The sequence below is a fragment of the Typopeltis vanoorti genome, chromosome 9, assembly GCF_054136105.1.
Source record: "Typopeltis vanoorti isolate ZY-2024b chromosome 9, IOZ_Tvanoo_1.0, whole genome shotgun sequence".
Taxonomy (NCBI): Eukaryota; Metazoa; Arthropoda; class Arachnida; order Uropygi; family Thelyphonidae; genus Typopeltis; species Typopeltis vanoorti.
In genome coordinates, this window is record NC_143557.1 from 566,796 (window position 1) to 584,517 (window position 17,722).

The 17,722-nt window shown below is 35.9% G+C and overlaps 1 protein-coding gene across 2 annotated transcripts in view; it reads right to left on the reverse strand.

The window, feature by feature from the left end:
* Arpc1 (Actin-related protein 2/3 complex, subunit 1A) overlaps positions 1 to 17,722 on the reverse strand; it is a 380,782-nt gene that overhangs the window by 127,384 nt on the left and 235,676 nt on the right. For both annotated transcript variants that reach the window (XM_090398241.1, XM_090398242.1), the window contains exon 8: positions 12,947 to 13,049. In XM_090398241.1, coding sequence (XP_090254367.1) covers positions 12,947 to 13,049 — 103 coding nt within the window. The remainder of the gene's footprint in view (positions 1 to 12,946; positions 13,050 to 17,722) is intronic.

Consider the following 17,722-nt stretch of genomic DNA (forward strand, 5'->3'; position numbering starts at 1 on the left):
TTTAATCCTTTATACAAGCGTGAGCAAACAAAGTTTGCACCTGAAAATATTTTCAGGACTGGAGTAAGGTAGTACAACACCTGGAAACTCTTAGCAAAGGTCTAAATCCAGAGTAATTTAATAAAAAGGTGGCATACCTTTTGGCAACTCCTACAGGTAAAGATGACCTTGCCATTGCTTCTGCCTGGTATCTCCACTTCTGGGCCTGGCTCCCACTGAAGAGACCTCAATAAAGGTCGAAACCGGCATGGGTAGTGGCCCTTCCCTTAATGCATAATATTATACATATCTGCAAGGAGATGTGTTTTGCATTATGGGAGATACTGAGATAACAGTGATGTTAGCTTGGTCCACCTTTGCTACAAGTTGTCAGGTGTTGTACTACCTTACCCCAGTCCTGAAGATATTTTCAGGCGCAAACTTTGTTTGCCCACACTTGGATAAAGGATTAAACTAAATTTATTATAGTCTAACCAAGTGAAAAATAAACTTTCAATATGTTTTAGGAATTTCTCATTAAGTACACCACAGAGCATAGAAAAGTTTTGAATTAAATAATTTTTACTTAATGGTTTCTCCTTGTGATTCCACTGTTATTTATCATTGATATAATCACATTGCTGAAGTTAATGCAATTAATATTAAACTTGGCATTAAAATATGAGGTATTAAACATAGCATGTTATGAGATTATTTTATATCCACTGGTCTTCAGAACTAACCAAATGGATTAACTGTTCACAAAAATGAGCAATAAAATCAGCAAAAAGACAAACAATGAAAATACAGTTAAATGGAAAACATCATTGTACTTTCAATCAAATATTAATAGAACAAGTAAAACATTATTGCTGAAATACTGCTCGAGATATGGACAGTCATTATTCATGCAGTTTTAACATAAAGATTTGCACAAGTCAGACAGAAAAAATAACATGAGAAAGAAGAAAAGCATCACTGGCTATGCCATCATTGACAGTGATATATTCATGCTGGTTCAGGATACAAGAGTATACAGAGGATTTGAAATTGGAAGGGATCGTTACTTAGGTCTTTAAGTCAGATAAAAATTAATATATTAAAAAAGAACAGTATGTAAGAAATTTTTTAAAAAAGAATGAAAGTTGAGCAGCTTTTACAGGCAAGCTGCAGACTCAACTATACAACTATTCAAAAATGAATGAGTTCTAAAACAAGAACCAAACTTAGGAGTGTCAGTGGAAGACCTTGAAGAAAATATTAATTGATTCAGCTAGGGAAGTATGTGGTGAAGTTGTCTGCAAGGATAGAAAAATAAGAACATCATGGTGGATGTAAATTAAAGAAGCAGTCCTAAAAAAAAGAAAGCATACCAAAAGTTCCTAGCAAATAAGCCGGGAGACACACTAAACTAATACAGAGAAAAATGTTAGAGAGCTATTAAAAATAACATTAAAACTGAACATAAAGATATTCTAGATGTCTGGAGTAATTACTTTGAAAGGTTATTACATGAGACATGAAGTAATGGAACATTACTTTACTTCTACAGTTCCATCACTGCTTGTCTTAAAAAGAGACTATCATAAGCCTGAAATGTGGAAAGGCAGCTGGAGTATGCGATATTTGCCCAGAAATGCTCAAATATGAAGGTATAAAAGTTTTGCAGTGGCTACACTGTATAATTCAGAAGGTAGAATTCCAGATGATTAGAGGAGAGATCTCATAGTTCCCATCTATAAAAAAGGAAATAAAAAATGCAAGAACTGCAGAGAAAATTCTCTACTAAGTGTTCTAAGATTTATGCAAACATAGTTAAAAAGAGGCTAAGAAAAATTATTGAAGAGAAACTTGAAGAACAAGCAAAATTTAGGCCAAATAGAGATTGTTTTCGCTTTTCACTTTACCACAGATAGCTGAAAACTCATGGGAATATTGCAGAGATCTGTATTTAAGTTTCAACTTGGCTCTTTGCTTTATGCAGATGATGCTGTACTCCTAAACACATCCAGCATAAATCTCCATTATTCTGTTACTGAACTGAATGACAAATGCAAAAAATTCAGAAAAAAAAGATTAAAGCCATGAAATTAGTTAAGAACACAGAAAACTTAAGCAGCATTCTCAATAGAGAGCCTATAGAACAAGTAAAATATTTCAGCTATTTAGACACAGTTTTTAGAGAAGAGATGATAAATGAAATATGGAAGTGGATACCAGAATAAGTAAATCCAGTATGGTGGGGAACCAGTTGAATAAATTCATATGGAAAAAGACGGTAATTAGCCAAGACACTAAACTAGCAGTATATGAGACAGTGTCCAAACCACTTTTAAGTTATGGATCTGAAAGTTGGCCAGAAATAAAGTACTAGATCAAAGACCAGAGACTACAGATATGAGAGTTTTAAGAGTGAACCGATGGCATCAGGGGCAGAATTATATTCAAAATGACAACAGTAAAGAAGGCACTCGTCATTGTTGATATTCAGAAATGTGTGAAAAGAGCTAATCTTAGGTGATATGGTCACTAAAACAGAATTGATGTAGAGTGGTTAGCAAAAAAAAAATAAGGTGGTTGATGTCAATATCAGGAAAAAGCTCCAGAGGAAGACCAAGATTTCGGTGGATTGATTCAGTCAGAAGTGTCTGCCTTGGAATACTGTAATGTTAGATATAAATAATATTGGAATGCTGACAATTAATAGAGAGAGAAAAATTGTTGATGGTAGATTAATAATAATGTAAATTTAACCATGCAGTAGGGTTATCACAGCCAGGGACGGCACTACCATTTAGGCAAACTAGGCAGCTGCCTAGGGTGCAAGCCATGAAGGAACGCAAAACTTTCAAGCTATGCTTTATTCATACTTTACTAAAATATCAAAATTAAATAGTGATATATGATTTAGGTATCGATTCTTTTTTTCCTTATCCATCCCTAACACAGTCACACACACTATTTTACTATTTAACTCTTGGTTCTTTTTTGTTCCTTACCTAAATGATTTGAACTTACCGCTATTTAAAATTCAGTTAAGATTAATATTTTAAAACGTTAACATTTTAAAATATTAAATTTTGGTATTTTATAACTTTTTTTTTTTGTAAATGAATTATAAATAACAGAATTCTCAAATTAATTAAAAAAAAAAGCTCTATTAATTTACCTGGAAAGACAATTTTATTTTGTTTAATGTCAATTAGAAACATTTTAGTTTATGAAATAAGGGGCGCACTTGTAAACTTTGCCTAGGGCACAAAATAACCTGGCACCGACAGTGATCATAGCATGTACACTTCTTGAGAGTACATATAAATTGATGAGCAAAACATTTCAGCTATTATATAGCAGAATTTTTAATGAAGATAAATTAAATGTGGAAATAGATAACAGAATAAGTAGAAGTTATATGTGTAGTGGCAGGTGAAGATAATTTATATGAAATAAAGACAGAAGTCAATCATCATTATAATGTGTGAGCAGAACTAATAAAATAGCATAGTCAATTCAAAAGAAAGGACAGCAAGGATTAAAAAAAACAGGTTTTTGATGCCAGGATAGGAATTAAAAAGAATCAGCGATTGACCAAGATCTCAATGATATAATTAGTTGTGGTGTAAAACTCAATGTAGCTTAGAAATACCAAAGCGCTTTACATCAATTTTTACAGAGGTCAAGTCTGATGAGAACTGTTACAAAAATAACCTTGTTTGTCTCTATGCCTTAACAAAAAGATCAAGGAGAACTGCCGATTTCTGCAGGGTTTACAACCCTTGGTGCAAGGTCCCAAGAAGGCAAAAATAAAAGGGGACTGAGTCGAATATCGAGAGGAGAGTCCAGGTCCAGTTGCCAAGAGAGCAGAGGAGAGGTCCAGTTACCGAAGAAAGGAGAGGCGAGGTGCAGTTATCAAGAAGGGAGGCAAGCCATAGTTACAAAGCAGGAGAGGCGAAGCTCTGTTACTAAAGAGAGCCGGAGGCAGTTAGCAGAGAACCAGAAGCAGTCAGACCCAGAGGACCAGACTTTACAGCAAACCCATGACATGAAAAAATTGGGAGAACAGCCAATGTCCCAGTACTGCGGGAAGTCAACCAAAGGCAAAAGCCGCAGAACGATCTTCAAGCCTGTATGCTGAAACTTCTTGTCTGAACTTTTGAGTACCAGGAAGATTGCAGTCGAAGACCCGTCAATATTCCGACGAAACACCCCCTGAAACAAGACTCTCCAGACGGAAACCTAAGGCCTAGATGAAAAAAAAAACCATAGACTTTCATGCAGGACCTTTGGAAGGTGTCGTGACAAAGGGCCTCTGTAAGTGTGTTACATCCTTTTATGTACATTCTTTTGTAATCTAGGAGATATGTCATAGATGGACTTATAAGAAATAGTAATAAGAAATATCTATAAGAGAGTCCTCTGATTTGTTGTTAACTGGAATATAAATTGTAAGATAACTTACCATAGCTAGCTAATCTCTTTATGAGTTAATTAGTCTCGGCATTGATTTTTTTAAGCAGAGAAATAAAAGAGTAATTGCATTGCATAATCATTTAATATTGAAAAGGGAAAGTTTGTTGGAAAATTATATCAAAAGTATATAAGGATAGGTAAAGAGAGAGTAATCTCCCTATTGGTTATTTAATGTACTTTGTTTTTTTTAATGTAAATGAATGTTTTTTAATTATATGTCAATAGAGTGCAGCCTGATTGTTTATTTTACAATGCACTGTTCCTAAATAAATACGAACTTAAGAGCAGGAAACCAAGCAAGATAACCGAAGCGTATAGTTAAGTGCAAATAGACCACGACTGTTTGTGTAAAGTTTTACTGAAGGAATTTGTGTTAGAGAAAGAGAGAGAAATCAACTGGCCGTATTACTGAGTTTTATGCCAATTAAAAGATACTAGTGGCGCAGTCTTATCAAATAAATTTTCTAGTATTCATAGGCATAAAATTTGTAGTGCGAAAGGTAGATAAATTAAGTACTCAATAGTAAGAAGGAAAATAGTGAGAATTAAGAAAGGAATATATAAAAATATAATAGTAACGGTGGCTTATAAATAGCAAGTAACAGCCAACCGTTTACAGTGGCAACTGTAATCCTGAAAATCATTTGATTCTCACATTAACAAACTAAGAGGACTACAAGAATAGTTTGTTATAGTGAATTTCTTTTAACATAGCATAACTATGAGACTTTTTGGCAATTTGTTATAGTGAATAATTTTGTTAGTATTTGTTACAGTGAGTTGACTGGAAAGAATTCAGAAGAAAAGTGCAACTAGTAACAACATAGACAATGAAGTTTATTATTACAGTATCCTAATACATATACTACCACCTTGATAGCAGAATGCAAAGAAAATTTGGAGGAACTTATTATGAAAGTTAAAGAAGAAGAAAGTGCTAAATATAGCCTTAAACTTAACCTCAAAAATACAAAAGTTATGGCAACATGTGAAGTTAATGATTTTGAAGTAGATGGGGATAAAATGGAAGTAGTTAAGAATTTTGTTGCTCCTAAGATCCCAAATTGATGTAGATGGGTATTGTACTAAAGAAGTTTAAAGGAGATTATTACTCAAAAGGAAAGCAATTACAAATTTAAGCAAGATCTTTAAAGATAAAGATATTAGCCTCACAACAAAAATCAGAATTGTGAAAGCAATGGTATTCCCTGGGAGTACTTATCTAAATCACTTAGGGAATTGAAACAACGTAGATCCGAATATAAATTAAATTATACTTTAATAAATATTTCCGATATTTCGGCAATGTCACATTGCCATTTTCAAAAGGAACTTACAAAAAGGCAGGTGCACACAGGCTCTAACAATACAGTAACTGAGAATGAAGATATGAAGTTATCGTTCTCCTAGAAGTCCTGATGGTGTGCCCTCTGGCGGGCTAAGTAGGCGTCCTTGGCCATTGGGCTGAAGGTCTGCTGATGTATGCCCCCCAAATTTGGGGCAGTCGCATACAACCAAATTTGTTGAGGTTTGGAGAGTTTCTTAGGGCAGAGGTCGATTCCATAAATAATCTTTCGAATTTATATTTGCTCCGGTGTATTACTGTTGCTTTCTTCCACCGTATTCTGTGGCGATTATCCAGAGCATGGTCTGCAAGACCAGAATGGCTATACTTGTAAAACCGGATGTAGTCCTTGTGTTCAGAAATTCTGATATTCGCTGTCCTGCCTGTTTGGCCAAAGTACGACAGTTTACAACTGCAAGGGACCTGGTATACACCAGGTAGGTCTAATTTAATTTATATTCGGATCTACGTTGTTTCAATTCCCTAAGTGATTTAGATATGCATAACCAACGTATAAGCCTGTCTACGAGAATCAACATCATCCACGGAGATACGATCGCACGGAAGGCTCGCCAATATGGTAAAATGAAGTTGAAGCTGTCTAGACAATTAAATCGTCTGACTTTCCTGAAACGCTGCCAGGATAACAAGGTAATCCCGAACTGTGTAAAATTGAAGCACCATTTTGTTTCGCAAAAAGCGCTCCGGATATACAACCGCGCTAGCTACGCGTTACTTCGCGAACAAATCACCGCCACGCGGTTAGGCTTAGCCGAAATTAACGAAGCTATTCGTACCCTCGAAGATGAACTTTCGTGCACTTTGAATCACGAACTGTGGTCAATTTTACATGACATCTCGTGTACCGCTGCAGACAAAGAGTTTGAAAAGACACGAGGCCGAGAGATGAAGAAATTCAATAAATTAAAAAAGAATTCTACCGTCAAACCAAAACTTGCTACTAACACCGTAATCAACCTTTCTTCAGTCACCCTGAAGCCTGAAGTTCTCAACGTGCTTTCACGTGGCCACAACTTCGCCATTGCTCCCAGAAAAATACCAAGTGAGGAGATTATGATCCAGATTGAAAGAGGAATCTGCCACCTTCCACATCAAATCGCCAACAGTGTAAGACTGGATGTAGCTTGTGTCCTTTCCATAGCAAAACCACCCAAAACCAACATATCCAACAAGGAATTTAAAGCCCTACAGGAATTGAGAAATAATAAACAATTAGTTATCACCAAAGCAGATAAGGGAAATGCAACTGTAGTACTTAACCAAAAGGACTACAAAGGTAAGCTGAATGCTCTTCTATTAGATCAGGCTACTTACCTCCCTATCAATTACAATCCCACCAACTCACAAATTAGAAAACTTCACAGGCTCCTTAAGAAAGTCACTTCTTGGCCTGTAGAAGTTACCAACAGATTAAAACCATTTAACTCTATACCCCCCCCCCGTATTTACGGACTCCCAAAAATACATAAAGAAAATGTGCCATTAGGTCCCATAGTGGATGGCATTGATTCCCCCACATACAAATTAGCTAAACATTTGGCCAAAGAGCTCACACACTATACTGGCAACACACCATCACACATTAAAAAACTCAGCCCACTTCAAAACCAGCATAGAAAACCTTACACTCCAACATACTGACATAATGGTCAGCTTCGACGTCTCCTCCTTATTCACAAATGTCCCACTCAAGGAAACTTTAGAGCTAATCCAAGCTAAATTTTCTCCCGATATCTCAGCCCTATTTCAGTTCACATTGAACTCAGGCTATTTCGTTTGGCAGGGAAAATTTTACAAACAAATAGAGGGGACAGCCATGTGTCTCACCACTCTCCCCGCCTTTGGCCAATTTCTTTATGGAGACCTTTGAGGAAAAAGCCTTAGCCTCTGCCCCACAAAAACCAACCATATGGCTTTGCTACGTTGATGATGTGTTCGCTATTTGGCCACATGGCTCTGAAACACTCCTCTCCTTCCTTACACACTTAAACAACCAACACGCCAGAATCAAGTTCACCCTGTAAAAAGAGGAAAACAACTGCCTCCCTTTCCTAGACACACTAGTCACCCGCCAGCCTGATGGAACTTTGGTTTTCTCAGTTTACAGAAAACCCACCCATACAGGCAGATGCATCCACCAACAATCCCCCTCCCCCCTTCACAACAATATGGAGTGGTAAAAACACTATACAACAGGGCTAAATTAATCTGTTCTAACGACATAGCCCTTAACACTGAACTAAATCACATCCTCAACACTTTCTCAGCCAATGGCTACCCCCCCCCAAAAAAATCCCAAAAATATTAAAACCTACAAACCACAGCCCCCCTCCTCCCCCCCTCCACAAAAAAGATTACTCTAAATCCATCACCATTCCCTACATCCGAGGCACCTCAGAAAAAATTACCAAAATTCTAAAAAAACATGACCTCACCTCCTGTTACAGGCCTTACAGAAAATTGGCATCCCTAATCCGCTCTACCAAAGACCAACCACTTCCCCTAGACCTACCTGGTGTATACCAGGTCCCTTGCAGTTGTAAACTGTCGTACTTTGGCCAAACAGGCAGGACAGCGAATATCAGAATTTCTGAACACAAGGACTACATCCGGTTTTACAAGTATAGCCATTCTGGTCTTGCAGACCATGCTCTGGATACTCGCCACAGAATACGGTGGAAGAAAGCAACAGTAATACACCGGAGCAAATATAAATTCGAAAGATTATTTATGGAATCAGCCTCTGCCCTAAGAAACTCTCCAAACCTCAACAAATTTGGCTGTATGCGACTGCCCCAAATTTGGGAGGCATACATCAGCAGACCTTCAGCCCAACAGCCAAGAACGCCTACTTAGCCCGTCAGAGGGCACCATCAGGACTTCTAGGAGAACGATAGCTTCATATCTTCATTCTCAGTTACTGTATTGTTAGAGCCTGTGTGCACCTGCCTTTTTGTAAGTTCCTTTTGAAAATGGCAATGTGACATTGCCGAAATATCGGAAATATTTATTAAAGTATAATTTAATTTATATTCGGATCTACGTTGTTTCAATTCCCTAAGTGATTTAGATATGCATAACCAACGTATAAGCCTGTCTACGAGAATCCCTGTGGGTACTGTATGGATGTGAAAGTTGGACCTCAAGAGAGAGTGAAAGAAGGCAGATAGATGCATTTGAATTATGGGTTTGGAGATGCTTAGTAAGAATGCCATGGACTGCAAAACAAACCAATAAATCAGTGATAGAATAAAGCCAGATTGCTCCCTCAAAACTATGATCTTCAAGCAAAAATTGAACATATTATGCAGCAAGCAAATGAGAGTCTGGAGAAGATGATGATGCTTGCTAAAGTTGATGGAAGCAAGAGAAGACTATGAATTAGATGGGTGGATGGAGTTAAGAAGCAACTGGGATGTGCCTGGAAATTCTGAAAGATATGGCCAGAGACAGATCTGAATGGAGAGTATGTTCATAGAATCACCAGGAGCGAAAACAACTCGATGGAACATAACATACATATACTCTTGAGATACATCAGGAATTTCAAGAAAAATACCTGTCTTATTTAGAGTACATAAAATTTTACTTATCTAAAATTATATTTATTGGCTTTCACTAGTCACAGAAGAAAGTCACTATTGGTGAGACACAAGGGTCCGTTTTGAAACCACTGTTAGTTATAATGTTGGAGGTTTAATGGATTTTTTTACAACACTCAGAAAGGATTAAAAAGAATTTAATACTTCCTATATTTCGTCCTAGTCACTAGGACATCTATGGGGATTACAAAAATAACTAATGTAACATAACACAAAGTATTAAATTCTTTTTTAATACAAAAGTATTAACACTTTTTTTAACACAAAAGTATTAAATACTTATGTGTTAAATTCTTTGAATTTAACACATATGTTAAATTCAAAGAATTTAACATATGTTAAATTCTTTTAACATATGTTAAAAGCCTTAACATGCAGAATTAAAGAGGTTCTGTTTCCATCACATAAGGCCTTGATCTGGCTTTGTATGGATTATTGTGCACAGATTTGGTCTCCTGTTTTCCATGGTGATGAGGATATATTGGAAAGGGTCCAAAGAAGACTTACTAAGGTGGTAAGTGGTCTTTGGGATGTGAGATATGAAGAGAGATTGAGGGAATGCAGTTTGCAAAGCACTGTGGATAGGAGGAATAGAGGGGATGTGACAGACTTTAAAGTCAGTAAAGCATTGTTACTTAGATTAATGTGGAAGAAATTTTTCATAGAACGGGAAGGGGGGGGAGAGAACATGAGAATATCTCTGGAAGCTGTATAAGGAGAGTGTGAGCAATATAGCACAAGGAGCAGGTTCTTGGCATGGTTGGTGAGTGGAATGCATTGTCTGATATTATGGTGAATGAAGATAAAACTGAATGAGTTTAAAGTACTGTTTGATGGACTTTGTGTGTGTGTGACAGCATATATATACCTCCTGTGATGAGTTTTTTGGCTCCATGGAAGTCTGGTGTTAATAATAATAATAATAATAATAATTTAGTTATTAACTGATAATTGTAATTATTATTTTAATGTTATGAATTCCACACAAGAGGTTGTAGTACCTAGCAATGTAAGCACAAGTTAAGAGAGAACAAACCTATCCTTTATTTTATTTTATTTATTTATTTTTATTTTTTTGAAGAGGTGAAGGTTGTAGTTGTTAGGGAACACTTTGTGAGGAATGCTATTCCACAGAATAGAGACAGCTGGAATGAAAGAAGCAAGAAGAAGGTTTCGTGTGTGTTGTGTGTGGATGAACTGCAAAAAGAAGGTGGGCAGCTGCTGTTTGTGTTTTAACACTTTGTTAAGAAGGGAGGAATGATTGATACCACACTTCATTGATGCAGTGACTACGGATGTACCTGCAGAAGAGACATAAGGATGAAATGGAATATATGAAACAATGGTTCGACTTAGTCAGCGATAGGGAGGGAGCATTGATAACCAGACTGACCTCCTCTGTATGGTATTAAGAATTTTTAAGAAGATATTTGCACTGGCAAAAACATGAGAACAGTACTCTAAGGTTGGGCAGATTTGGAGGTTCTACTAAAATAACTTCAAAAAGAGATAAAAAAAATTAAATATAAATCTGTATTATGTCAAACTAAAATTTAAAAAGGGTATGCAGATACTGAAAGTTTGAAAAGCATTGTACTAAGTTTATAATCTTCAGATGTTAAAGAAATACACATCAATAGTTTCCTTGATAAACAATTGGTTTTTGCAACATTTTGTGTGTGGGCTGATATGTATAACAACAAATTATAGGCCTATGAGTATTTCACTGGGTGCTAGTTAGGAACTGGCATCAAGAGGACAGCATGATTACAGAAAATGGCCCTTTGTAGAAATTTTTTTTTTCACTTGGTTACAAAGTAAATTAAACTAGAGAAGAAATTATATCCTTGTTGTTATTAGCAGAGGACATGAGCAAAGGACGTTTGTATAAAATATTTTATGACCAGGCTACTTGTATACGGAAGCAGCTAACTTCATATTAAATTTCCCTAGTACCACATAATGCAAATCTCACTTCTTTACAAAAGTGTATATTTCTATGCAATACTGGGAAGGGTTTCTATCCAGACTGGCTTCAACCTTTATTGAAGGTTCTCATCAGTGGGAGCTAGACCCATGGTGATACTGAGATGGTATTTGAGTGAAATTAAAGCAGAGAAATAGCATATCACCATACTAAAATATTCTAGATTAGAGATCTACTTAATCTGCTTCTACATACAAACAGCCTAGCCTAGTTATGAAAATATTTCATGCACAAACTTCCTTTGCACATGCTTGGGTAAAGGATTAAAACAAGAATATAATTGCTTATAGCAATGCATCTAAATTACTGTCACTGTTATAGAACGTAAGCAGAGCTAAAACAAAACCCATCTTTAATAGATATACCATATTTCTACATTTTCCAAAGGTATTTGATAGGATGGTACAAAGGGGAATTCATATGCCAACTCAAAGGAATGGGTATGCAAAATATTCTTGTGATATTGATAAGATGGACAGTGGCAAACAATATGTATCAGACAGTAATGTATGGAGGTTCCAAGTTTCTGAAAAGCAGGGTGATCTGCAAGGAGACAAGGTTTTGTACTAGATCACTATTGTTTAGTATATTACTGATATTGGGTTTGGTCTACAAGGTGATATTCAACTGGATATTACCAGCTAGTTATCTGCTGATGATGAAGAAAAGTTAGAGTAATATGAACATAGCTAACAATACCTGCAGAGTAATCTAGCCAGATGGATTCTATGGGCAGATGATAAATATCAGCTGATTTGTCACTTTGGACTAAAAAAAATCCTGCAAACATAGCATTGCATTAATGAGAATTTGCTGCTAGTGGTCAGAGAAGTTAGAAGCTTGAAGGTAGTGGTGGATACTGATTTGAAGTTTAGGAGTCACACTGCCAAAGTAATTAAGTCATCACATCAGATAACTGTAAATGCTGAAGGCAACACTTACTTGAAGGGAAAAGATTATTCTGTTATTTACAAGGTTTTGATAAGACCATATCTTGACTATTTTGGTGAGATATGGCGACCCAAATTCAACAGAGATATATGGACAACAAATCAGATCCAGTGATGCAAAGAGAACGCTGTCTTCAAAGTGTGAAAAATAGATGGATATGAGAATATTATGAGAGGTGTGTACAAGATTGTAAGGGGATCTCACCGCATAAATACATATGATATTTTTCCAGCCCATGGTAAATAAGGAACACATTCAGATTATCCTGAAAAACTGAGTTAAGGGTGTGGAGGTTAAGAAGCACTTGGGGCTCAGGTTTTACTCATGCCTAGCAAGGGCTGTACATGTGCTGAAGGAGAGATACAATAAGTATTTAAGCATTGTAACCTAGGAAGAAGAGAGTCCTTTATTTGATGAGGCAAACTCCCCTGAGGAGGCCATATTTGTTTCTAATATCACCAGTTTCAGTATGCTTCTGCACTGATAACATCTGTTCATATTAAATTAGCTAAACATTACATTAAAATGACTAAAGTTCTGTTATGCTGCAAAAATTTGCTAAGAGATTTCAATTAAAAAAAAAAAACTTACACCATGCCCCGTGTTGAATCTACAACAGATATTGTACTATCATGTCCTACCCATGCTAACTTTTTTCCATCAGCAGAAAAGCTTACACAATGGACCCAGCCACCTAGAAAACAATAACAGATCACAGTTGCAGGTAAATCAGTGAAATACATTATGATTCACATTTTAACAAGAAAGTAATCCATAAATAGAATACAAGATATATCAAGCATTCTTTAGCAGTGCACTTTATACTACTAAAAAGTAAATTTTTTGGTGAGATGATATGGACAGATGCACACCCGAGATGACTAATCCTACCAATATCTAGATTATAAGTACTGTAAGGACTACAATAACATCTGAAAGATTTCATTAGATGCAGTTTAATACACCTCCAAAAATATTATTAGTGGATGGATCAGTACACTGTGAATAGATAATATTGTGTGTAGATGGAGAATTGAGTTACACAGACAGTGTGTTATGCGGAGTAAAATGCCATCCTTGGATCCATGGAGGCATCAACAATGATTTTGGTAGTACTTATAGTACTCAGATAACTCAAGCTTCAAGATTTTAATTAACCACCCAACTGGCCACACAGATCAAATACAGCGGTGTCTTGCTAATCTGAACTAATAAAAACCGTGCTAGTTAGGATTAGCAAATTTTCCCCCAAGAGACAACAATAACTGCCATTTAAGACAAAAATAATTAGTTTTTAATGGTACATCAATTTAATTCAGTAAATAAATAAAGTAATTGATAGAAAAAAGCTACTGTACTATAATGTAAAACTTAAAAAATAATACAGTACACAAGTTTATTTGAATAAAAAATGTAGTTTGTATGTACCTGTATTGTTGAGGATTCCGATTTAATAAAATTGCATAGTTCAGTACATAACTTAATTTGTGTAAAAATATCGCTTTCTTGTACACAACACAAAAAAAAAAAGTTTCACAAAATAACACAAAAAAAAACTTTTTTATTTCTTTGTAAAAAAAAAAAGTCACTGATTTTCTTTTGCTTCTTGGAAGCTAGACTTTTTTCGAATGATTCTTCTCGGAGCTGCATTAGCAATAAAATTTTGTGGAATGGCGTATCATTCTGCTTACCCCATTCTATACACATATTAAAATTGTCAACTGCCACTTCGTGTTTTCCTTTTTTTTTCTTCGAGCACTTTATCGTCATCACAGCCTTCTAATTTATTCTGTAGCGTCATATTTATAATTTCAGCATCTGATTTGATTTCAAATTCACTTTCGGTTCTACCTGTAATCCATTCCGTAACATCTGTTTGTGAAATTTACATTTGTGTATAGCATAAAAAAAAGCGAACGTGAACACACAATAAATCAAAATAGGCCTACAGTATAACTGTACAATCGACAGTATGAAAAAAATACTGTACTGTAATAATAATAATAGTACACAAAATAATAATACGTAATAAATAAAGCTTTTTTTCTTTCAAATCGCAGTTCGAACTAAAGAGGTTCGGATTAGCGAGATATCACTGTATATCAAAAATATATGCTTCATATCCATATCATATTTTCTATAACATCCAAAAGTTATGACTTCAATGGACACTTTGCATCATGTAATTATGGACATATATATACATGTAAAGGCCGGTATGGTGGTTAAAAATGCCAAGAAATTATATTCTTGTTTTCAACTTCAAGATCTTCTCTGGTCAATACTTTAAGCACTAATCTTCTAAGGGTGAAGATAATTTAGTGAATTTTAATGCTGGCAAAACATAATTTTGCCTTATTTTTGGGGAAAAGTTCATGCCTCACTATCCCTCAATTTTGGCTCTGCTCACCATTCAAGATCAGTTTTCTCTGCTACGACAAACTTTTATAATCTAGCCCAGTAGTTCCCAACCTTTTTCCACTTGTGTACCCCTTTTAAATCCATTTCTATAAATTGTGTCCCTTGTTTTTAAAATGACAGCGATTCAAACTTAACATTTATTGTTCCATAACGTTTTGCATTTAGTTTACTTTACTTGTTTTTCTGCCATTACTGATTATCTTTCGTGTACCCCTGAAAGGCCCAGCACATACCTCCATGGGTATGCATACCACTGATTAGGCACCGATGATCTAGCCTATTCTGACAAACACATCACGTCTACATCAGCTCCAAAAGCTTGCTATTCTTTTTTGTTCAATATTACTTTCCTTCTCAACTCAAAATACTTCATAAATTCTAAATCTGCTCAACCTGAGTACTGCTCTCACACCAGGAGATGAGTGAACCAAAAACCTCTCTTGGAATGCTATCCAAGGGCTATTCACTTAACAGACGATCGTGCTCTCACTGATGCCTTCTAATTGCTTTTGAACAGATGCTTAATTTCAACATTGTATATTTTCTATAGGTATTTCCATGGACAGCTGGATGCCATTATTCTTCCACTTTGCTCTCTCTAATCATGTACAAACAGAGGAAGCTGCTCGTCAACGTCCACATACTGTTCTGCTCCAGATTCAATGATTCTAACCTAGCCAACTTCTCTTCCTTCATTCCATATACCTCTTGCCTTTGAATTATAATCTGTGTCACATTACAGGTATTGAGAACACTTGTGAGTGGCACAGATAATACATATATTTTTTTTTGATGTCTTATCACAACACAGCACAAAAAAAACAAATATTTTATTTCTAATATTTTGCCTACAGTAATTAAGACATTTTCAAGGTTAATCACAAACCAATCATCACAACACAAAATTTTCCATCAAATATTCTACTGTTCCAAGTCTTCTCGATGGTAGTTGGTTTTCCTGTTGTTTTAGGCAGAGGATGACATTTCCCTAAATCTTAGCAGTTTAGAAGTATTCTGAAGATAGATCATATGCTGATTCCCAGAAAAGCCTTTCGCTTTGGAGCAGCATCTAAGTTTTTTTTATATCTTAATGCATGAAGATTGTTGAGCGCATTCTGATTATTAACTTTTTCTCCATTTTCTGTAAAGATTCATAAATGTATAATTTTGGTGGCACTCTTTGTCCATAAAACAATTTAGTTTAAATATTGGTTTAGGATTGATTATAATTAGTATTTCTTAATAATTTTTGGGATATTTTTTTTTCTTCTTCAGAAACTTTTCTAACATAAGGAAATGCTACTTATGTGATCTAATTATTCCCCATTAGTCTGTTATTATTATCATCATCAAATTCCTGCCATGTACCCTCAAGGGGTGTACAGGATATGTAGTACTACAGGAAAAAATTACATCATTACCAACTTCCTATCTACAATTTTCCTCCAAATCAGTTCGTTACTTGTCAAGACTCCACCATTATCAAATCTTATATTTCTATCGTCTAGGGCACTTTGTACCGTATCAATCCACCTATATCTTGGTCTTCCTCTGGGTCGTTTTGCTGCCAACCTGGCAGAGAACACTTGTTTTGTTAATCTTTCTTCGCCCATTCTGAAATGAAGGAAAGAGTGTTGTATGGTGACTCGTTATTAAGAGGAGTGATAGATGGGAGTGTAACTCAATCGTACTTACCGAGTGCGAAATTTAAGGATGTAAGTGAGAGTATTAGAGTGCAAAAACAAAGGGTGAAAGAATTAATAATTGTGGCGGGTACGAATGAATTGAAAGGTGATAAATTTTTTATGAGAGAGGACTTGAAAGTATTGTTAAAGGTAGCGAAAGAAAAGAGTGACAGAGTTAGAATGGTGAGTCTGTTGCCGCGGTATGACAGAGAGGAGTTTAGAAAGAGGGCCATAATCGCAAATGACATTATGCGCAGGTTATGCAGACGGTGTGGTGTGGAATTCGTGGACGTGTGGAATGAGTTTGATGGGCGAAAGAACTTATACAAGATGGATGGATGGATTCATTTGAATGGACTGGGTGTGCAAAGACTGGAAAAAGTGTTGATGAATGAAGTGAAAATGGATGTGTAGAACCAGGGAAACTAGAACTACCAAGGAGGAAAGGGAGTGGATATGCAGACATCAGTGAGACAGTTGAATGTAAAAATGTATATAATGTACCTGAGCCAGCACTAAGGACAAAAAATGGGAATGGGACATTTAGAATAACGCATCAAGATAGGGGTGGGACAAAGGGATCACTGCAATTCATGTATACTAATGCCAGGAGTATTAGGAAAAATGAAGGAAGAATTTTTGGCCTTGATTGGCTCTTCCTGGCCAAAGGTTATTGGCATTAGTGAAACATGGCTGACGAAGGATGATATAATTAGTGGGATAGAATGTGTAGGTTATAGTGTGTTTAGGAGGGACAGAGAGAATAAAATGGAGGGAAGGGGGTGTTATTGATGATAGCTGATGAACTGGCCAAGGAGAATTGAAATTGTATTGCAGGATAGTGAAAGGAGCTCATTTGAGGCTATTTGGTGTGAGATTGAGACTGGCAGAATAAAATATACAGTTGGGTGCTGCTATAGACCAGGTGATGGAATAGATGGTGGAGATATTATGCATAAACAAATTGATGAAATGAGTGGAAGGAGGGTAATTATTATGGGGGATTTTAATTATGGTAACATTGATTGGAAGGAAATGGATTTTATTCAATTATTAAGGGATAACTATCTGAGACAGCATGTAATTGAAAATACTAGGGGTGTGAGAGTGCTTGACCTGGTAATAGCATCTCACAATTTGACTGTAATGAATATGACCATGTTGCCATCTATTGGTGAGAGTGATCATAAGGTCTTGACCTGGGATGTGGCTAAAGGCGTGGAATTTTTGATTAAGACAGGGTATATGTGGAATTACCGTG